This window comes from Sapajus apella, unplaced genomic scaffold, assembly GCF_009761245.1.
Source record: "Sapajus apella isolate SASKATOON/1434 unplaced genomic scaffold, GSC_monkey_1.0 scaffold12, whole genome shotgun sequence".
Lineage (NCBI taxonomy): Eukaryota > Metazoa > Chordata > Mammalia > Primates > Cebidae > Sapajus > Sapajus apella.
In genome coordinates, this window is record NW_022436952.1 from 34,488,104 (window position 1) to 34,511,674 (window position 23,571).

General features: G+C 48.8%; 1 protein-coding gene across 2 annotated transcripts in view; it reads left to right on the top strand.

The window, feature by feature from the left end:
• Positions 1 to 23,571, top strand: part of ASIC2 (acid sensing ion channel subunit 2) — a 1,112,453-nt gene that overhangs the window by 827,463 nt on the left and 261,419 nt on the right. Inside the window, exon 1 of one of the 2 annotated variants that reach the window (XM_032279314.1) lies at positions 5,381 to 7,271. The exons of the other annotated variant lie outside the window; for it this stretch is intronic. Within the exon in view, the coding sequence (XP_032135205.1) occupies positions 6,564 to 7,271 (708 nt within the window). The 5' untranslated portion in view covers positions 5,381 to 6,563. Of the gene's footprint in view, positions 1 to 5,380; positions 7,272 to 23,571 lie in introns of those variants that run through there. 2 annotated transcript variants of the gene reach the window in all.

Below are 23,571 nucleotides of genomic sequence, written 5' to 3' on the forward strand. Positions count from 1 at the left end.
CAATGAATAAAACCACAGGGGAGAATTCCTCTTTCTCTCTCTTTCCAACAATACAGCAGTCCCCATCATGACTCCTGGACATTTGCTTAGATGCTGTAACACTGGCCACCTCTAGGGCCTCCCATGCCACCAATAGCATGGACTAAAAAGGTATCAGAGAGCACCCCTAGGCTTCAGGCAGAGGTTGGAGAGAGAGAAAGGGAAGGGAAGAAGAGAAGGGAAAGAGAGGAGTGGAGAGGGAGGCAGAGTGACACAGAGCCATGGACAGTACAGAAATAAAAACCAAAAAAAGCTGGGGGGAGAGAGAGAGGGGAAAAGAGATTGACTTAGGATCACAGGTACCCCCACAAAAGCCCATGTGCCTCATAACATCAATAGACTTTATTTAAGACAGGGCCACTCTGATGCCCAAGGCTGCAGTGCAGTGGCATGATCACAATTCACCGGTCTCGACCTTTCGGGCTCAGGTGATCCTCCCACTTCAGCCTCCTGAGTAGTTAGGACTATAGATATGCACCACCATGCCCATCTAATTTTTTGTAGAGACAGGGTTTTGCCACGTTACCCAGGCTGGTTTCAAACTCCTGAGCTCAAGAGATCTGCCCGTCTTGGCCTCCCAAAGTGCTGGATTACAGGCATAAGCCACCACACTGGGTCAATGAATTTTAATATTAAAAGTAATATTGGCTCTTATCACCATTCGCAGAACAGTCCTAAAGGAAAGTGCATTCAGCATTCTAAACAGCACACCAAGAATCCATCATTGATGTTCCATCTCTCCACCCCTTGCACCTCCATGAAATCCCATGGGCAAGGGGACAATCAAGAGCCCCCAGCCACCAGCAGAAATATCAGGGGCTAGAAGTACCAGATGAAGAGTAAAAGGGTTGGTAGGCTCATGCTGCACAGGGCTGGAGGATCACATTGCAAGGAGATTCACAACCAAGAGCCCATCTCAAGAGCAGAAACTACAGGAGAAACAGTTGAAGAAACTGGTGACATTTAACCTGGAGAAAAAAGGGTGGTCTTGAGGACTTCACTAGCAGGTGGACTGCTAGACCCCTTTCAGCATCAGAGTGCTCTGATTCTACAAAGAATTTGAAGAGTTTCCATGTGAAAGAAATACCAGAGTTATAATTGTGCGGGTCCCAGGGATAAATTAGGAGAAATGGGAGAAATTCACATAGAGGCAGATTTCAATCCGATGAAAGGAAGAAGCTTTAAACACAGCAAGATGTTCCAGAATAGAATTGATTACACCGTCATGGAAGGAATGTATTGAAAGGATTCCTACAGCGGGCAGGAAGGAGGCTTAGGTGGTATCTCAGATACTTTCCAATTCTGAGCCTCTGAGTAGCAGGGACTGAGGGTAAATAGGACCACTAGGGGCTCCATTGAAACCTGATCAAGACACACAAATGTCAGCTCTGAAAATTGTATTACAAAAACAGAAAAACGGTGTTGACTTACATTCACCTCCCCCTCTCAGCAGATGCATTTCATGGGAGAAAACAGCTTATCAGTGGTGGTGGTAGTTACACCCTAGAATGAGGGCAGGCTGATCAGAAGACCTTCCTGCCACGGCACACAATGTCACACAGAATGCCAGAACACCACGTGTGGTGAACAGATGTTTCAGAGATAAACAAGGGAAATTTTCTTAAAAGCTTATGACTGGCACATCACAACACTAAATGCTAATTTCTTGTTGGAGAGGTTATGTGGGTCACCCCTGTACTGCCTCGTGAATTTGTTTTTCCAGCCAAGGGAGTCTCCCAGGATGGTAACACTAATTCACAGGAGCTGTTGTGTCCGAGTACCTCTGAGAACTGAGGCAGCATGGACTAGGGCTGGAGAACACAGGGACTGAATGACTACCTTTGCAAAGTCTGCTCTCCTGATTGGTAGCTGCGTGGCTTAAAATGAGTAACTTAACCTCTCTGTGGTTAAGGGTTCCTCCTCTTTAAAGTAGAGAAAAAAATAGTATTCGCCTCCTAGGGTTATTTTGAGAATTAAACACTTAGAGCATTTATGATACTTGTTTTTCGTGTAAAACACTTAGAGATGGCCCTAGCACTTAGGAAGGCCCACATTTATATTATTATCATAATAATATAATTTTGAAAGGAAGTATGGTGGAGAGTGGAAGCCCTGGACTTTGGAATAAGTTAGAGTTGGATTCAAATCCTGTGCACCAAGACTTTGCATCAACAATGGTAAAAATAGCCAGGCATGGTATCACACTCCTGTAATCCCAGCATTTTGGGAGGCTGAGGGAGGAGGATCATTTGAACCCAGGAGTTCAAGACCAGCCTGGGCAACATAACAAGACTCTCATCCCTAAAAAGCAAACAGTAATATAAAAAAGGCCAAAATCTCTCCCCCACAGAGCTGGAGTGAGAAATTAAATAACATTTGTTTATGTGCCTAGTTCTGTACCTGGCATATAGTAGTTGTTCAAGAAACACTAGTTCCTTTTTCTCCTTCCCCTGTAATAGTGTTTCATCAATGTGCCAGGTCACTGTGCTAAGAGATAGGGACACAAATATGAATGAGGTATAGTCCCTGTCTGCAAAGGGCTCACAGTCCAGCAGAAAGGCTTGGACACAAACAATGACAAGGTGCTATGACAGGGACTATCATAGAGGCATCAATCTTCCAAGGTGTGTTGCCATCATAGAAAAAGCATGGCCCAAGTTTCTCTGGGAGGATCAAGGAAACTTTTACCTAGGAAGCAATACATATGCTGAGATTTGAAGAAAGAACAGAATACCACTGGACTGGTCAAAGTGCTGGACAGAGAAGAGGGTGGGAGTATTTCAAGTTGCATAGAGAATGTGCTGCATACATGTGCCATAAAGAGACCCATCAGTCATTGCTTGGAGTCACTAACTGCCTCTGTGCCTTTCTTTAGATTTCTGTGTCAAGGCCCCCTAGGGCCTAAGCATGATACCCCTCCTATCCCTGAAAGAGCTACCATCTGGAGAATTAACAGGAAACCCCATGGCAGAGAAGACACTTGGGCAATCAAAAGTAGCACATGTACATTTGAAGAGGGAAATAGCCAGGAAAGAGGAAGCCCACAACAGCTGAACACATCAGAAACCTAAAATGTTTTAAAGGCTTTTATAAAATAGAGCTTCATCCCACTCCAGAGTTATGATGCTGGAAGATGGCACATGCTTGTCCTGGTTGCTTCATCAGTAACTGTACCGAGGTTATTAGGTCACTCCACCTTGGGCAAGACATGGGTCACTGTTGCATCCCCAGGACCCTTGAGACCAGGCAGGGAGCACTGGAGTATGAGGCTTTGTTAGAGGCCCCAGTACAGCAGGCAGCTTCAGAACCCTCCCCTCAAAGCCAGCAGCAGACATCTTCAGGCAACCAAACCCAAAGCAAACTGAATGTCATTAATACCCAACTGCGATAGGATTTTCCCCAGGTGAGTAAGAAGGGTTTCCAGGTGTGTGTGTGTGTGTGTGTGCGCGCGCATGCACACACACGCTTCTGTGTGTGTGTATGTATGTATACAGATTGCATTGGGTGTATACGTTGGTGTACATGTATGTTTGTGTACATGTATTGCATGTGTATGTGTAGTGTGTGTATGTGTATATGCGTGCTTGTACATGTGTGGCTGTGTGGGTGTATGTATGTGGGCTAGTGGGAAATGAGGGGCTCAGAGGTCCTCTTCTCTAGAGACCAGCTGCAGGGGGTCACCATGTGACAGGCATGCCCTCAGGTCAGTAGGGAGGGAAAGCCCACCCCAGCACTGCTTCTCTCCTGCTTGGAAACCCACAGCTCTGACCAAATTGCCCCGAATTCATCATTACAAAGAGGGTAAAACTCCTCTCCATACCCAAATCTCTGCTTCCCCAAGCCTCCTCTCATCAAAGTATACAAACTTTGGTCCTTTTTCCACTGGAGTGTCCTCCCACCCTTGGGGTCCCTTCACACTGCCTCCGCCACCAAATTCTACTCTCTGGATAATGTCTGGAAAACCTCTTTATCCCGCGTAGTAACGGGGCTCAGAGTGTTCCCTTACTTTGAGCTCCATTACTCCGTGGGATACAGGCCTCAGTGAGTCAACTATTTGGGAAACATGGGTAGAGTCCTACGGTGCACACTACATGCCCAGGCAGCCACAAAAGCAAGAGTCTCACTCTGCCCTCAAGGTGCTTGGTTGGGAGAATGAAAACTGTAAGAACTTGTGGTGCAGTAGAAAGAGCTAGAGCTTTGGGAAAGTGGGTGCTGAATCCAGCTCTGCCACTTATAGGCTGTGTGACCTTGGGTAGATACTTGGCCTCCCTAATCTCACCTATGAAATGGAGCTAGTAGTGCACTGTGTGTCTCATCCATCCTCCCAAACAAGTAAAAGCAAAATATTAAATATTCAAAAGATTAAATCAAAGTGTCCAAAAGTGCCCAGAGGTTAGTGGGAGACCCTGGGCCCATCCAGGAAGGAAGGGTGACATCAGACAACCAGTGGGCTGCAGGATCCCAGCAATGGGAATGGGAAAGATGGAGTCTCTTGTCCATGGACGTCCCTCTTCCCCTTCCCACTCTCTTGGAGAGCTGTGCTTGGCAGACTGGGCCAGGGCTGAGCAATGGGCACTTCCAGGAAAGGGGCTGGAGCACACATGGGATGTCCCTAAGAATTGGAGGGATGAATTGTCCCGCTGAGCCTACCCTGCTCACAACGCCTCAACATACATACTCATTACTTGCCATACATGCACATACACGCGCACACACACACACACACGCACAAAATCAACCACACACCACATCTGGAAACCCTGATATCCATCCACACATCAACACATCCATTTCAAGCCCAGTACTCAGTAAGCGTACACATCCACACATGGAACATACATGTCATCATAGACACGACATCATGCACACACCACACACTCTAAATGGCCACAGCACCCCACCCGCAGACATGCTTGCATTCAAGAGTTTCACAGAAATGCCCATTCACACATACACAATGCACATCCTACGCACACCCAATACTTGGCACCACACTCGCAACCGTGTTCAAATGCGCACACTACACAGCAACTCACTCTCTCTACAGCCCATCTCACACACTTATGAGTCCTCTCACCCCTACCTACATTGGGGCCACATCAACACAATGGTTCTACTACTTCTTATCTCTCCCACAAGCCCGTATGCCGGGGCACTTCTGTGCAGCGCACCCCCATCCAGCTCCCCACCCACCCCCCGCGCCCGGCCGTCTACAGCAAGAGGCTCTCGCTCGGTGTGCAGCGGCCACAGTGGCCAGGAATTAAAATGCAGCGAGGAGGAGCCGGGCGCGTCAGCACCACGTCTCCAGGAGCGCACGGCGCTCACGGCCGCCGCCGCCCCGCCCGCCCCGAGCCGCGGGGCCAGCGAGCGGAGGAGCAGGTGCTCGGAGCCCAGCCGCGCCAGCATCGCGCGGCCGCTGCCCAAGTTCGCCTGGGGCCCGAAGAGGGGTCTTCCGGGCAACGGGGGAAGGAGCGCAGCCGGCGTCACTGCCACCGCGAGCTCGGAGTCTCCAGAGAAGGGCCAACGGAGCAGCGAGTCCGGGTCACCCCCGGGAGGTGTTGGCGGGGCTCCGCAGTCCCCAGCTCCTGTCACCGCCGGGGCAGAGAGAAGAGGCGAGGGACAGCAAGGCCGGGCTTTTCTGGAGACGCGAGGCACCTGGGAGAGCCGGGGCGAGAAGCGACACTTCCCTGTGACCAGCATCCTTGAAGGGGCCCGGCGGCGAACAGCCTCCCGCAGGACGCCCTGAGAAGCTCTCAGCCCGAGGCGAGAGCAGGCGCCTGGCAGGACTCAGGCGCGGGACTTGAGAAGCATAAGCGGGTCTCTGCCGAGCGCAGCCCGGGGAGCAGTGAGAAGGAAGGGTCCTGGAGGGGAAGGGAAAGAAGGCGGCAGCCGGCAAGGCGACCACTCACCCCCGTACACACCCACCCCGCCCGCCCAGCCAGGAGCCGCGGTGCGCCTCTGGGGGCGCTCGTTCCTTGGCGCCTTCTCTCCGGTGTCCCAGCACCACTGGGCTACGGGCCGGGCTGGTGGAGTCCCTGGGGATGTCCAGATCAGGCATGGTGGCTGAGTGGCCCCTCTCCCAGGACCAGCGTAAAAGCTGGGGTTAGACGGGGCAGGGGGGACTCGGCTCAGGGTCCCCCGAGGTCCAGGACGAGGGGAGGCGGGCGCAGCACCCAGGGACTGGAGAGGCGGCTCCCAGCGGGGCCCCTCCAGAAGTAGTGCCAGGAGCCGGGCATCCTCCAGGAAAACCAGCGGCCAGGAAAGCCTGGGAGGCGCTCGGGAGAGGCTACTGCCAGGGGCGGCGGGCCGAGGCGGCGCTCAGTCCCGGGCGGGCGCCCGCGGAGGCGGCAGCGGTGGTGCCGGGCGGGCATGCCGCGCCACCGGAGCTCCTTTCGGGCGCACGCTTCCCTGGTGCGGGCTGCGCGCGGCTGCCGCTGCTGCTGCTTCCACTGCTGCTGCGGACTCCCATGGCGGCTCCGCCCGGCCGGGGCCGCCGCCGCTGCCGCCAGCCGCGGGCTGAATGAATGAGCCGGAGCAGCGGAGCCCGGCTGCCCGCGGCCGCGCTCACCGGCCCGGGACGCTTCCGCATGGCCCGCGAGGAGCCGGCGCCCGTGGCGGTGGCGGCGGCCGGGCAGCCCGGGGGCGGCAGAGGTGGCGAGCGGGCGCTGCAGGGGCCGGGGGTCGCCCGCAGGGGGCGGCCGTCGCTGAGCCGCGCTAAACTGCACGGGCTGCGGCACATGTGCGCCGGGCGCACGGCGGCCGGGGGCTCCTTCCAGCGGCGGGCGCTGTGGGTGCTGGCCTTCTGTACGTCCCTCGGCTTGCTGCTGTCCTGGTCCTCGAACCGCCTACTCTACTGGCTCAGCTTCCCGTCGCACACGCGGGTGCACCGCGAGTGGAGCCGCCAGCTACCCTTCCCCGCCGTCACCGTGTGCAACAACAACCCGCTGCGCTTTCCGCGCCTCTCCAAGGGGGACCTCTACTATGCCGGCCACTGGCTCGGGCTGCTGCTGCCCAACCGCACTGCGCGCCCGCTTGTCAGCGAGCTGCTGCGGGGCGACGAGCCGCGCCGCCAGTGGTTCCGCAAGCTGGCGGACTTCCGCCTCTTCCTGCCGCCGCGCCACTTCGAGGGCATCAGCGCCGCCTTCATGGACCGCCTGGGCCACCAGCTCGAGGACATGCTGCTCTCCTGCAAGTACCGCGGCGAGCTCTGCGGCCCGCACAACTTCTCCTCCGTGAGTTGCCCTCCGCGCGAACCCGCTCCCTCTGCGCCCCCCGCCCCGGGAGTCAGGAGGCCTGAGGTGTTCCTGCCGCTCGGGGCTGTCCTCAGGCCTCTTGCCGTGTTACCATTCCATGATGCCCAGGCAGAACCCACTCTTGGATCCCCTGAGTCTTCTCCAGGTTGTGGGAACTTGGATTAACTGTAGGAGGAGTCGCCTCCCTCCAGTCGGAGCTCCCCTGTCCCAGCCCCTCCTTCCAGTGTCAGCCCCCAAACCCCTCATTCAACTCCTGATGGTCCCGTCTGTGAATGTTAGTCACAAGACTCCAAGAAATTGCTCTGTGTCTGGAGTGTTGATCTCTTAAGTGCGGACTTGTCTTTGGGAAAACCAATGCTCTTAAAAAAAAAAAAAAAAAAATAGGAAGCTCTTCAGAAATGGACCATCCGGGAATCACTCAGAGTCCCTAGGCAGGCTTATGCTCCTAAGCAGCTTATGTCTTCAAAGTTCCAAAACAGTTAGAATCTAGGCGAACCTGGGAGGAAACTCCCAGAATATGAACCAACACTGAAGCTGTAGACAGTTTGGTGGGGGAGGCAGCAGCATGCTTTGGCTACTTTTTCAAAGTGCAGGAGTCTTGAGCATCCAGGGGAATTGAGCAGTTGTGGGCCCCGGGTGGGCCCTCCACGTGCCCCCTCTGTCCCCCATAAAATGTAAGTATGAGTCTTCCGGACTGGAGGAATGCTCTGGAGTTGAGAAAGCACCGTAGCAGGGATGTGAATGCAAACAGCCGAGGCCAGGAGAAGCTGTGCTCAGGGTTTGTAAACCATTTGCTGTACCGGTTCCCCCACGCTGTGGGTCTGGAAAACGCAGCTGTTGGACAGAAGGTATCTGCCTTGTGCAGTCTGCCTTGGAAGAGTTCTGGTGCCAGGCCCCAGCATGATGCATGCCTGTCCAGCCACTCATGTGTAAATGTCCCTTAGGTGGGTTTGGGCTTTTCCACTAGCGCAGGGAAGGTTGGTGTGTGTGTTTATTGGTAGTGCTCTGATGGTGATTTTACCCGCTCTGATTCATCACTCCTGAGAGCCTCAGTTCTGACAAAGCTTTTTCTGGGATGGTAAAGAGATGCCACGGTTCCAACAGGTGTTGGCATGATGCCGGTCAGGCCAGGTCTCTCATTGGCTGATTGGGTTATTCCTTGTCTAGGAAGGCAACGCTGGCTTCAATCTTGTCCTGCTGTCTTTGCTTTAAGCCTGTGTGCTGAGTAGCCCTGAATTGTCCAATCTGAAAACATTCCTTATTTCCTGGGCTTTTTGGCTAGCCTTTAAAGAATATCTACCTGGTGGCTTTCTGCTTTGGTAAGTAGGAGATGCTGTTAACATATGCTTCTGGTGATTTCTTCAGAAACCTAAGCACAATTCTAAGTTCCACAAAGGTGAAGGAATGAGGGTAGTGATCTATTATTTTTTATTGTTTTTTGGCTGATCACTAATTAGCAGCCTCAAGAGTTAGATTAAAGTTCAAGGTTACCTCCAAGTAGGAGCAGGCCCTTGCTTCAGCTCCAAGTTTTACAGCAGGGCCCATCAAATGTAATTCTGAAAATCTGACTATCGCTTTGCAATGTGTGTGGAATTGCATTCTAACAGCCAGTATGCACTTTTGATATTCACCACAGCCCTGCGTTATCAATGAGTTTTATTCCCATTTTTAAAATAAGAAAAATGAAGCTCTAAAAAGCTGTCCAATGCTCAGAGCCAGGAAGTTCGAAGTCCAACTTTGCATACCACCAATTGCATTACACAGAAGCCACATGTACCCTTCCTCAGAGGCCATCCGAGATCCACTGCAAGACCTTCGGCCTCTCTTCTCTCAGAGGACTCTTACACAGAACTCTTGCCCTCTTCCCTACCTCTGCTCCTAGGAATCCTGTCTCTCCTGGGAGCTGAGAGAGTGGAAAGTGGAGCCACCTCAGGTGGCCCAGGGGGTCAGAGTCTTGGCAACATGTCACTGAGACGCGCAAAGGACACAGTCCCTTCAGGAGTCACCTGACTTCAACCTCTGCAGCAGGCATGGCCATGAGTTGTGTAGGTCAATTGTTAGGGAGTTGAAGAGAGTAAGGTCCTTCTCATTGGGGCACACCCTTCTCTTACCTCCCTGTACCCTGAGTCCCTGTGTTTGAAGAGTTTGCAGGCACACACACACACACACATACACACACACGCAAAAGTATTACCTCCATTCCCCAAAGGTATGAGCTCCTGGAGACTCAAGTGACCCCTAGTGGCTTCCTATCATGGCCCAGTCCAGGGAGCTTCCAGCCCCTTAAAGTTGCATGCTATAGGTTTTTCGAAGGACCTCAGAATTAAAGGCTTCACCCCTCTATCTGCAGAAGCCAGAAGCTATTTCAGGGGAGCCACAAATATACAGCAGGCCCATCAGGAATATTTTTCTCTAACCACACTGCCTTGTCTCAAGCCTTTGTCATCTTTGATGGAGTGGCACCAAAGCGTAGTGGCTGAGAACATGCACTCTCAAGCTGCACTGACTGGGCTCAGATCCTGAGTCTACCACTTTCCATGTGCCTTTGGGCAAGTGACTTAATCTCTCTATTCTTGAGTTTCCTAATTCATCTAATGGAGATAACAATACCCTATGCACCATATTAGTTGTGTGTGTGTGCGTGTGTGTGTGTGTGTGTGTGTGTGGCAGGGAGAACTCTGGAAACTGTGCTGGGCCCCCATAGAAATGCTTCTTTTCGATCATATCAGCCTCCTAACTGGTCTTTTGGCCTCAAGCTCTGTCCCAGCCAACCCTCTGCATCCCATCGTCTGCTTTACAGCCAGAGTCGTCTTTCTAAAGCACTGCTCAAAGCATATAAAATCCCTCTTCTTCAAAGCTTTCACTGGTTCAGCTGTCCTCAGATTAAGGCCTGAGCTCCTCAGCCCCTCCACCTGGTCCTGCCTTATTTCTTGCTACGCCCTCCCTCATACCATAGACTCACGCTCTACAGAACAGCTCCCAACAGCTGAACCCCTGCCTCTCAAGCCCCTCTGCTTGGTTCTGTTTCTGCTGCTGCTGTAAGTGCCCTTCCAGGCTGCTTTGTGTGCCTGGGGGACACCTGTTCATTCTTCAACAGGCAGCTCTGGGGTTTCTTCTGCTTTGAAGCCTTTCCTGACCACCTCCCACCCCTATGCCACATCACCAAACAACTGATGCCTTCCCCCTCTGGCCCCTCTTCCAGCCTATTTAGATGTCCATCCTCACATGTCATTGCACCCGTTAGACTGTGCCTGTCTCTCCCTCCAGACCAGAGCAGGAATCATATCTGATTTACTTGCCGTCTCCCGCACCCAACAGACGGCTTGACATGTAGTGTCAGGAAAGGTCTGGGGAATGCACACCCCCAACATTCCCTGTTGTCCTCTGTTGCCTGCAATAAGGCCCTTGGCTTGATTCCTCTAGAGAACACCAGTGAAATGCACTTCGGTGAGAACCAGGCCACTTCTGGGCATTTATTCCTTTTGGGGACAGAAAGGGGAAAGTAGAAAACAAGATGCCAAGCACCTTCCAGACACCTGTGCTCCCCAATCCTAAGAGGACTAGAGAGCAACAGGTGAGAGATGAAGTTCTAGAGGAGGCCTTTGGGGAGATGTGCCAGCTGTTCCCAAGTTCCATTTCACCCAGTTAGTCCCATGGCCTGGAAATAAATATGGCAGGGAGGGGGTGTCTGTTGGGTCTGATCCTCTAGGCCCTCTCGGGATGTGTTTAGCTGCAGCTCCTCTCTTTGTTGCAGCTGTGTAAGAGTTAATCTCACTCAGCAGTCAGATACAGCAGCTTGGCTTCTGAATGCCTGTGTTGTTTCCCTGGCATCAGCTGTGGACTTGAGCTCTGCATACTCTGGCCCTTCTGGGGTTTCCTGAGCCAAAAGAAGGGAGCCTTCCCAGTAATTGAGTGGGATGCAAAACTGCGAGGCTGAGCTATCTGGGTACTGGGGCTTTAAAGAAGAACCAGGGGGTTGGAACAGGAACCAACAGAGGCCAATCCAAAGCCCTCTGCAAGAACAAGGAGCAGTGGCTGTCTCTCTGGCAGATGGCATGGTTCAGGGGAGAGTGCCAGGCAGACCTCAGCTAGGGGCTTTGGTGCTGCCATTTCCTAGCTGTACACCTTGGGCAGACACTTTGTTCCCTGAGCCTCTGGTAATAAGTCCTGCCTCAGAGATCTGGGATGAAGATAACATATGTGCAGTAACTGGCACATGCCTGGACAGCAGTAGGTGCTCAATAGAAAAGAGCCATTGTCATAATGTGGATAAAGTGCTCAACTCAGTGTCTTGGCATCTGATGGTAGCAGTTGCTAATTACTATTCATATAATTATCATCTTATTATGACCACTTACCTGAGTGGAGGTATATGCTCATTTTCTAGTTCATTCATTCAATCAACAAATGTCTCTTGAAGGTCAACTATATACTAAGTTCTGTACCAGCTGCTGGGGGAATAAAATTAAATAAGGCTTGGTACATGCCCTCCGGAAACTCTCAGTGATGTTAAAGACAGAGAAGTGTGAACAGATGCCACGAGCGTACAGAGGTGCTGTGTGGGCTTCGAGGATCAGACTGAGGATCTTTGATGGTTTCTTGGAGGAGGTGGTGTCTCAGCTGAATCTTGAAGAATAAGTAGAAGCTACAAAGTAGAGAAGGAGAGAAAGAGGACTTCAGATGAGAGGACAGGAGTCCAAATGCGGGAGTACAGAGACAAGAGATGATGAGATTGAACCCATGCCTTCTGGGACCCAAGCCTAGTTCACGGTGGCTGCAGGGAGGGGCTGGATGTGCTGAGATGGGAGCTGGGCTGAGGGGTGGTGTTGCCATGATGTAGGGGTTCCTGGACACCAAACTGAAGTTTTTGGACTTTGCAGCAAAACTCTGACTTCTTTCACTACTGGTTGTTAGACTGTAGGGAGAGATCTTCTCTGTGTCCCAGCCACCCCAATTGCCACCCTGTTCCTAACTCTATGAGGGCCCACTCCTCCTTATACTCTTTCCCTGTTATCCAGCCCCCTTTGCAAGAGTTAACCTTGGGTTAAGATTTTGGACTACTCATATGTACTGAAAGCCAAGAAAACGGCATTTAGTTTTATCACATTTTGTCACATCAGACAAGCTGGCTGCTACTTGCCAGGACAGAAAGCAAGAAATCATTTCAGCAACATATTGTTTAAAATCAGCTAACTCTGTTGAAATGGCATTAGGCCAGGCAGTCCAGTAGTTGGGAGGATGGATAGCTTTAGGGAATCAAAAAATATACTTTTGTCTTTAGAGAAAGAGGAATAAATGAGCTAATACATGTGAGGGGCCTAGACCCATTTCTGGCCCTAAGTGAGCACTCAAGCAATGTGGGCTATTTCCTTTATTATGACTTTCAGTGGGCGTTTTGAGTGAAGGACAAAGGCAAATAGCATCGGGCAGCTGTGATGTGCCAGACCCTGGCTGGGCATGTTTCATGTCATCTCAATTCTCTACAATAACCCTGGAAGGTTGTATGAAAATCTACATTTTACAAATGAGGGAACTGCAGTGCTGGGAGCATCTGTAATCCACCTAAAATCACAGGCTCAGCAGGTAACAAAACTTGGATTTGAACCCAAGTCCTCATGACTGCAAAGGTACATACACGTTCTGCAGCTGCATGAGGAAGGGGTGCATCAATAGGAGATGGGGTGTATCCTGGGAAATCCAGCCCAACCTCAGCTTTTCCCTGGCCAGCTGAGTGACTTTGGCTTCAGGATCCTCCTCTGTAATATGAGGGCATGAGCCAAATGACCAACGGGATTTAGCTGAAAAGTTCTCTATTCAAGTGGGCAGTCAGGGGAACAGAGAGCTCAAATAGTGCAGATGGCATGAGTTTTTCAGCCAACCATTTCTTTTCTTTGCAGAGCTGAAACAGTAATTAAGGGGGAAATGTACAAGTTATTGAAGTGCAGAGACAGGACGGTGATTAAATAGACATTTATACAAGGAACATTAAAAGACCTCCACCAGTTATTTGACTTCGGGGAAATTAGTTTAGGGAATCAAATGTAAACTCTGTTCAGGTCTGCAGATATCCAAATTGACCAATGTCAGGATGATTCTGATAGTGCCTATTTTGGGGCCACTGTGGCCAGTCATGAAGGCATCAATCAGCTGTCTGGCCAGTGGAGAAGGGCTCGAGGAATAGCCAGGACATTTGCTTTGTGTGTCAGTCGCCTTCATTCCCTAAGTGATTTGCTTAGATTAACTACTCAGGTATTCAATCAACCAATGCACATTAAGCACCTACTGTGTGCCAGGCACTGAGCCACCACGATGACCATAAGTCTGATGTGTTTCTGGTAAATAGGCTTGCAACAGTCAATGCGCCTCATCGGAGTGACCGAGTCTAAAAGGAGCTGCCTGTTATACAGGGAGTGGGGCAGGAATGAAACAGCCTAGGGTTTGTATTGGGTACATGTTACATAAACAGTCACATTCAACTTTAACAGCATGAACAAGTGTCATGGAACCTTGCTTACAGATGACAAAGTTGAGGCTCAGGGGAGGTACAAAGTCACCCATCTGGGAAGTAGCAGAGTTGAGATTCAACCAAAGGTCAGTCCAGCTTCAAAGCCCATGTTCTTTCCTATGGCTCCATTCTGCCAACACTCAGAGATGCTGATAAGAACAAATCCTTTCATAGAGGGTACCATTCACAGTCTTCCAAGCCTCGGAGTTTTTTTCACCACAAGTTTCTGTAGGCCTTGGAGAGTCATCCTGGGTTCCAAGACCTATGACCCTGAGAAGGAAAGACAGTTCTTAAGAGGACAAGATCAGCAATGAACTTGCATCCTCCTCTGCCATCAGACAAACAGGGGAAGAGATGTAGATCTATGGAGGAGAACCTGCCCAGGAATTGGGAAAGGTTTTAATTGTGCCACAACCTCAACTAAATTACTGTTTTCATTCTTTCAAGGACACTGGTAACTTAAAGTCTTGGATGAGGAAATGGTGCCAAATTGAGATCCAGCTCAGGCCTGTACTAACAAATAGATGACTCACTCATAATTGGAACATGAATTGTTGGTAAAACAAACAGAGGCTGCTAACGTACTCAGGAAGTTTGTTCTCCTGAGCATGTCAAATAACTCCCCTGATACCATTGTTTATACTATTAATTTGCCTGGTAAATTGTTTCCTCCTATTCCCCACACATTTATTGAGCTCTTTCTTTCTGCCAGACACTTTTACATTCATTATTTTATTTTGGCTGACAACAGAGCAGAGAAAAACGTGTTCTTTTGTCCCTGATACCAAAAAGAAAACTGAGGCACAGAGTGGTTCAGTACCTTGGCCAAGGCGGCAGAAGCCCTGCTTTTAGGATTCCAAAGTCAGTGCACTAGAGCACAATTGTTCCCACAAAGAGATCTTGCTGCAGCTTTGGCCAGACAAACCTGCATTTGTAATCAGCACAAGCTTAATTTATTACACCTGGAGAGGATGTGATAATGTACATTGCTATCTCTGCAGCAATGGAGGATGCTGATTACAGTCTATTGCCTGCCTAACTCCAGAGGTGGGAGTGACTTGCCCAAGGTCCCTCATCACAGGGATACAAGAGCCAACATTTGAATTAAGGTCTCCTAAGGCCCCATCTGCCTTTTCTTCCTCCAGCATCTCCGTTGCTGGTCAGTATGGGTTTGAGATTTCACCTGCCCTGGAAGATTTCCTTAGGGAAAAAGTGATGGACTTGTGAGTACTTTGCAGAAAAGAACTGGTGCTGAGCTGTTGCAGCACGCTCCAATTGGCAGTGGATGTATGGGGAGTCGTTCAGGGGGCTACGCTTCTCAAACTTCAGCATGTCTGGGTTACTAGGCCCTCAACAGAGACCTTGATTCAGCAGGTTGGGGCAGGGCCTGAGATTTGCATTTCTAACAAGCTCCCAGGTGGTGCAGATGCTGCTGGTCTACAAACCACACTGGCTGTGAGAGACAAGGCTATGGGCTCCTGGAAGCCCTGTGAATGCTGATAATGAGGGGTCCCGGTGGATCAGCCATATCTGATTCATTGGATCTATAAAAGCCCATGTGGGATGAGCATTCTAGAATGAAGCAAATAAGTGGGACTGGGGGAGAGGTGCTGGGCTCCCTAGTAAACCCAGGAGGATGTGCAGTATCAGAAGCATCAGTGCTCTGGGAGCAGCCCTCTGCCACACCAGAGCAGTGTTAACAGAAAGCCAGGGTCTAGCTGGAGCATCAGTCAAACCAAAGTGCAAAGGCCATGTAGTAGGCTGAATGATGGTCCCTCAAAGATGCCCATGACCTCATCCCTAGAATCTGGGAATACATTACCTTATGTGGCAAAAGGGACTTTGTAGATGTGATTTTTAAGTTAAGGATTTTGAGATAAAGCGAACATCCTGGATTATCTGGATGAACCCAGTGAAATCATGGGTCCTTAAAAGTGACAAAAGGAGGCAGGAGAGTCAGTGTGGGAGGGGATCAAACTGCAGAAGCAAAAGTCAGAAAGAGGCCAGGCGCAGTGGCTCATGCCTATAATCCCAGCAATTTGGGAGGCTGAGACAGCAGATCACTTGAGGTCAGAAGTTCAACACCAGCCTGGCCAGCATAGTGAAACCCCATCTCTACTAAAAATACAAAAATTACTGGGCCTGATGGCGGGCACCTGTAGTCCCAGCTACTCGGGAGGCTGAAGTAGGAGAATCACCTGAACCTGGAAGGCGGAGGTTATAATAAGCCAAGACTGGACCACTGCACCCCAGCCTGGACAACAGAGCAAGACTCTGTCACACACACACACACGCACACACACGCACACACACACACACACACACACACACGCAGAGTCAGAGAAAAATAGATTTGAAAGTGTTACATTGATGGCTTTGAAAATGGAAGAGGGGCCACAAGTTTGGGAAGATGGGCAGCCTCTAGATGCTGGAAAAGCCAAGGAAACACATTCTGCCCTAAAGCCTCCAGAGGGTACACAGCCTTGCCGGCACTTCAATTTTAGCCAGTAAGACTCATTTCAGACTTCTGACCTCCAGAACTATAAGATAATAAATATATGTTGTTTGAAGATTTGTGTAATTTGTTACAGCAAGAATTGGAAATTAATAGAGGCCTCATTTGTTTCTGATGTATAAAACACTTTCTATTATAGACCTGAATCCATGTAATGAATGAGGCTGGGTAATTTTGGACCAGGATCTGTCCAAAACTCAAGAAAATAAAAGAATTTGTAACAAACCCGCATCTAGTTTCAGAAATAGCTTGAGAGTATTTTAACCATGCTTACATAATGCAAGATTGGGAATTTGGGCTCCAGAAACTTAGAAAGGAGGTAGTTAGGGGGAGTAGAAAGAAGATTGCCTCAGGAGTCAGACTCAAGTTCAAATCCCAGCTTTGCCAGGTATTGTGTTGACTAGGTGGCTCTTAGAGAGCTGCTTACCCTTACTGAGACTCATTTGGCTCATGCCGTCATATTACAGAAGAGGATCCTGAGGCCACCCAGTCATTCAAGGCAAAGAGGAGGGGGGACTAGACTTCCCAAGACACACCCCACCCGCCACCAATGCGTTCCTTCCTCACGTAGCTGCAGGAAGAGCATGCACGTTTGCAGTCATGAAGACTTGAGTTCAAATCCAAGATTTGTTTTAGAATAAGCTTTTGTTTCCTCATTTGCAATCAGAGACCATACTTTTCATGTAGGCCTGTTTCGAAACTTAAAAATAGTCTGTTAATCCCTTTAAACATGATTGAGAGCCAGCCATAGGCTAGTGTTTGTGAGTAAATGTTGAGTGTAAACACAGAAAGTGTTCCTACTCTCTTATATGTAAAAAGCGCAGCACAGGTGTGTAGGTGCTAAATAAATGTGAGCTATCACTGTCATCTTCATCATCCTCATCATCATTAAAATAGGAGATTCCCCTCAATTCTTCCAAGAAAGACTTTTAAGGCCCTGGAAGAGTAGACTGCAATGGCCTCCTATATAATGTTACAATTCTAGCCAAGAAACATTATGTCGTTCTCATTTCACATCTCTCTGGGTAGGTCAGAGCCTTTTTGTGTTTCTTCCCCATTCAGCACTCCCATCAAAATTAAAAATCAGAGAGGGAGATTGAGTTGCTTGAGGTCACACCGCAGGTCACTGGGAAGCTTGAAATAGACCATAAGGAGATTCATACTTATGCCCACAGTCGACACTTCTGTATCACAGCAGCATCAGTTTGTTCCTCTGTAAACTCTCCCTTCTTCCAAAATATGTATTCTGGCCACCCCCTTCTGATTCTGATGGCATATCTGATCTGAAAGTTGTTGATACTCTGATCTTTGAAAGTGAAGGGTTTAATCTTCTCTTGGAACCCCTCCCAATGAAAATTATTTTCCCACTTTGAAATGGCACGGGCATCCACTGTGAACTCACATCCATAAATCTAAGCCTACTGCTCAGGAAAGCAGATGAGGTTTGATTCTGCTTCTCAGCACAGTCTCAGAGAAAATTATGGAAAGAATTTGATTTATAGAAGCACCTCAAAGGCTCTGGAGTGAGACGCGTGTTTATTCACTTTATTACCATTTATTTTACACTATCTCTTTACGCTCCCTGCACATGGATTTGAAAGACGATTTGGATAGATGCTTATGACCTGCCAGACTGCGTGGCCCTGTTGAGGCACGTGGCTCTCTTTGGTGATGCTGCCAGCATCTCACATTGGGGGATCCTCATACCAGCACTGAGGGTCAGGCCCAGACTCTAACAAACAGACGTGGAGACTTTAGCCCAGAGTTCTTGCCTGAACTTTCCCAGCTCTATGTTTGTATGGTACTTGGTGTGGATCTCCAGCTGCAACCGCAGGATGTATACAGGCAGGCTTGATTTAAGATTCAAATATCTCAGAACAGCTGGGGATATTTAACATCGCTATAATTACATTACATTTTTGATGGTGCATGGAGTGAGAGCCTTTTTTGTTGTTGTTGAATATTCTATGAGCATCAAATATTTTAACCAGCCGGGGAAACATGACTGCATTTTTCACATCCAAGTAGTTTCGTTTTCATAATTCCGGCCGGGGATGAGTGTATCGGGCTTTCATCTTTTGCCACGTCTTTGGAACAGCAAGAGCAATGTCTCCTGTGCTCTTTGGTGGGCTATGATGCTGGGGAAAGATGAAAATGGAGCAGGAACATGTAGGCAGCCCCTGTGTGCCAGGAGTGAGGAGGGGTCAGCTCACCAAAAGTGGCCTTGCTAATCAATGATGTAGCTGAGATCTCTGCAAAAGCAATCCTGGCGACTTAGGTGGAATGAGTTACCAGGAAGTGGGACACGGGAGAAGGATAAAAGAAGGCTACTGTGTACATTGCTCTGTGCCTCTCACTTGTGATCTTCATTAATCCTCAGGACAGCACTCTGGGTTTATACCCATTTTACCAGTGAGGAAATGAAAGCTCAGAAGATTAATGGAAAAAGTGATGTTGAGGACCTGTGCCTCACACTCTTAAAAGATAGCATTTGGAATACTTGATGCATACCACCACAACTAATTTTTAAAAATTTATAGAGTTGGGATCTTGCTATGTTACCTAGGCAGGTCTCGAACTCCTGGGCTCAAGCAGTACTCCTGCCTCAGCCTCCCAAAGTGCTGAGATTACAGGTGTGAGCCACCATGCTGGACTAGAATTTTTAAATTTATGTTTACCCCTGAAGCCACCTCACTCCCATTGCCCCTCTCTTCTGCTCCTTGTTCCAAGAATTCTAAACAGCCAACAAGGCAGGAAAGCACCTACTATTATTGACCAGCCTCCCTCTTCCCACCCTCCTGGATTTATGAATTCGTGGGCCAAAGTCACAAAGCTAAGTCATTGATGAGCTGCTTATCTCTATTCCAAGGAGTTTTCCAACTTCCATGTCCTTGCTTCCTTTCCCCTGGGTGCCCTGATCTACTGTCTCTGCCTCTGACGCCCTGTCTATTCTAGACGGCTGGGTGCTTAGATATGCCCAGAATATCCTGGAAGGATGCCTGAGATCTGATAGCGGGCTGCCTCTGAGGAGGGGCCGAGAGGATGGTGTGCGGAAGGAGAGAGGGAGCCCTGCTTCTCACTCTGCACCCTTATCTATGACCCGAATATTTTTAGCCACATGTGTGTGTAACTACAACAAATCAACACATAAGAGAAAAGAAAAATGCCGTTTCTAAAAATCTCATCTCTTCTGTGGTTATCTCAGGCCACTCTTCCATATAAATCATCCGTAGGCAAAGGGGTGCTTTCCATCCTTTCAGCCACACTAAATTCACTTTGTTTATGCCCCTCTGATGACCCTTTCCTTTCTCAGTCTTTTATCACGATCCTATGCATTGACTCAGGTTCCCCTTCCTCAGTTGTCATCTCCTTGAGGGCAAGGGCCATGTCTGGCTTTATCCTGTATCTGTCCCAGCACCTAACGTTGTGCCTTGTAAGTGACAAGTTTACTGTCTGAATATTGAATTGTTGAAAGAGGCAAAAAGGATGATGCCACCAAAAAAAAAATGTGGATTAGTTTATTAATTCATTCAATAAAGAGTTATGGCAAAGGGATCCCGGGGGATATGGGATACATAGGGAAATGGAGCTGACCCTCACCGCACAGACTCCTCATCTGGATCTGTGCTTTCCAAGTCTCCCTGAAGATCAGAACCTTGGGGAGGGCTGGTCTAAAAATTCCTGGCTCCAAACCACAACTATTGAATCTGAATCAGAATTTATAGGGGAGAAGCCCATCAATCTTTTTTTTTTTTTTTTTTTTTTTTTTTGAGGCAATGTCTGGCCCTGTTGCCCAGGCTGGAGTACAGGCGTGCAATCTCAGCTCAGGCAATCCTCTTGCCTCAGCCTCTCAAGTAACTGAGACTACAGACACACACCACCATACCTAACTGATTTTCCATGGGTCTATTTTTAATAGACACCTCCAGGTGATTAGGATTTTAGAAAAACATTGTATGTTGGGAGTTAGAGGAGCAGATAATATATAAGTAAACAGATAAATGAACAAGACTGCTTCCAATATTCATAAATGCTGTGAAGGCAAAAAAATAAAAACAAGTGAATAAGGGCATCTGATAGCATCTGATAGGGAATGGCAGGGGCTGCCTGAAGCCGGGGAGCAGGGGAGAATTGATTCTCTAAGGAAGCGACATGTACGCTGAGATCAGGAAGATGAGAAGGGGAAGCTATGCAGGGATCCAGAAAAGCATTCCAAACAGGGAAACAGCCAACCAAAGGCCCCAAGTTGGGGAAGAATCTGCCTTCTTCCTTCCCACACTGGAAAACTCAATTCCATTCACTCAATCTCTTGTTCTTTGTACTTAGGGTACATCTGGCTCCTTCCAAAATGTGGCTGCCTCTCTCACCCACACAGTGTGAGAGAACAGCATGATTCTAGCAGCTTTGGAAATATTGACCTCCGGAATGCTAATGTAACATAGCTTTCAGTCCTTAGGCCGAATTTTCCTTTAAAAAAGTAACTCCAAGTGAGTGGAAAAAAACTGCAACAGGAAGAATCCAATCACAGATCCCTGTCTAAGGGCAGCTCGGGGAGACCAACTTAGTCAGGCCCTTTTCTTTGGAGTATTCCATTCTGGGTACCACGTTCCTCTGCTGATTAATCTTCATGAGGGCAAAGGACTTAAGCCTTTGAAGTTCGGACAGTTTCCTCATTCAGCCTCCGAAAGGTTAGGTCAGGATGGCTGGTTGCCCACAGCAAAAACAGACCCTTTCCCTGGCATTGTGTTTCGCAGAGAACTTGCAAATCTTTCACTTCTGTTCATCTTCCTGATAACCACGTGGTATAGTAAAGCAAATCGAATTGTTCCTGTTCTGCAGATGGGGTAGCTACAGCCCAGAGAAGAGAACTGACTTGCCCAAGTTTACCCAGTGTGTACCAAAGCCAGGGTGCTCTGACTCCTGTTCCAGAACTTCCCTGACTCATGGCGGTAAATCTCCACTGGGAGTTTAAATCTGTGTCCTTCTCCAGGTCTCAATGTCAGTGTCACCTCCCAGGGGAAGTCTTCCCTGATCCCAGTGGAGAGCACTGTGAACCTGGGCACAAGGACTTGAATCCTTGGCTGAGGGAGCAGGGCCCACGGTGCTACCTGGGTCATCTATAGACAGAATTTCTCAAACTTCATTAACTCTTATGTGCGTGAGAATCACCTAGGAATATTGCAAAAATGCAGATTCTGACTTAGTAAGTGGAGCCTAAGATTCTGCATTTCTGTCAAGCTCCTAAGTGACACCAATACCACTAGTACATGGGCCATATTTTATGTAGCAAGGACCTACAAGGCTGGAGGCGAAAGCAGGATGGAATAAGAGAGAAAGAAGGACTTCTGTCCCCAGACAGACCTGGGTGCATATCAGCCCTGCCACTTTATTTCATTACAATAAATCATTCCTTTTGGACAGAGTTCAAAGTCAGTCCACCTTGTCCTGAATCCTGCTCTGAGAAAGCAAAACTGCTTCTCCCGGGCTAGACCTTCAGGCTGCTGCTGCTGCTCGGATGTGCAGACAACACAGCAATTGGTTAAGTTTCTGCTAAGGATACTCTTTCCTTTGTCTTTATATGATGCCGAAATGACAAGTCGTTGAGGGAGTCCATGTGAATGGAGAAATGGCAACAGAGTCACATACCTCCAAAAGGAGTTAGTTCCTGCAAGGATGAACTGCTAGGAATTTCTGCTTCCTTTTCTGATTTTGTAGATATGAGTAAATGTGACAATGACAGGTGAGAATCCAAGGAGAACCTCTGTCTTGATCACAGTAATCAGTGTTTGTGTTTGAGCAGCATGTTGAGCAGTTTTGTCTTTGAGCAGTAGCATGTTGCTACTGAGGAAGGAGAAAGTCTTCAAGTAAGGGAGCCATGCCAATAACAGGGCATTTCTAGGTAATGCAGCTGAAGCCTTCACTTTCGTTGCTACAAGGCCATTAGTTAGAATCGCTAAGGCTGTTTGCAAACCATGCCTTAGCTTATTCGTTCAGTTAATCTATTCATACCTTCATTTCTTTTTTCAGTCATTCATCCCCTTGCTCACTCTTTAATTCATTCACTGATTGACAGCTTCATTTACTCATGTATACATTTACTGAGTACCTAATATATACCAAGCACTGTGCCAGGCTCTAAGGAATCAAAGTAAATCTACTCCAAGTCATCAAGTCAATCTCCCCTGTCCCCATAGTATCCTATATCCAGCCAACGAACTAGACCCCTCAATGGCCTCTCCAGTTTAGTGCTGAAAAACCAGACCAGCCATTTATTATCTTTTGTTTGAAGATCTTCCCTGCTTAAAGTTATTATGTGGTTCCCTGTTGCCTGCAAGATAAGGCCAAGCACCAAAGTAATCTCCAGACTCTCACCCCAACACATGCATTCCGCCATGGTGAGCTGCTGGGATTCATTGTATCTACCATGCTCTTCCCAGCCTTTGCATATGCTGGTCCCTCTGTCTGGAATGTCCTGCAACCCCCTTGTCTACCCTGTGCTGCATACAGCCACTGATCCCCAGAGAGACTACCCTGGAGTGGGTAAGAGTAAGGACTCCCAAGTTCAAGTCTTCACTTCCCCATAGACAGATTTTTACGGAAGTCTCTGCAAGCAGTTTCACGTCCATTCCCCATTTGGATTTGCACAACTCTAGGGAAAGGTAACAAAAGAGTTGCAAGTCACAGGCAAGTGGAGTGACTTGCTCAAGGTCACAAAGCTAGCAAGAGTCTCAGGTCTAAGCTACAACCTAGTTCTTCTCACTCCCTTCTCAGGGCGGATGCTAGTTTACAACACACACAAAGAAGACGTTAGCCACTGGGAGTCATTAATTGATACCTGTAGGCATTTTTATTACTTTCCACTGAGGCCCGGAAGGATCTGCTCTGGCTGGACAAGTAAGCTGTAGAGGAGAACTGAGGTTATTGTGTGATGATTCAGATTTTCAAAAAAGAAGTTTTGCCTGAGATATTTAAATAACTCAGTTACTGCCACCCCATCCAGGAGAGGACAACCAGGCGGTGGTATATGACTTCTGGGTGGGAGGGGAATTGTGTGGGAGGCGAGAGTCAGGCTTCCAGAGAGAAATTACCATTTTGTATTTATTACTTTGGCTTGCAGGAATGCCGCAGGGACAGGCTTGCTAATACATTGGATAATTGCCTCAGTTCACCACTTCATTTTGCAGTGTGTCAGCCAGCCTAGGTGCAGACTTGCAGGACATGATTCAGCGCAGACCTCCCAGGAACCCAGAGCTCTCTCT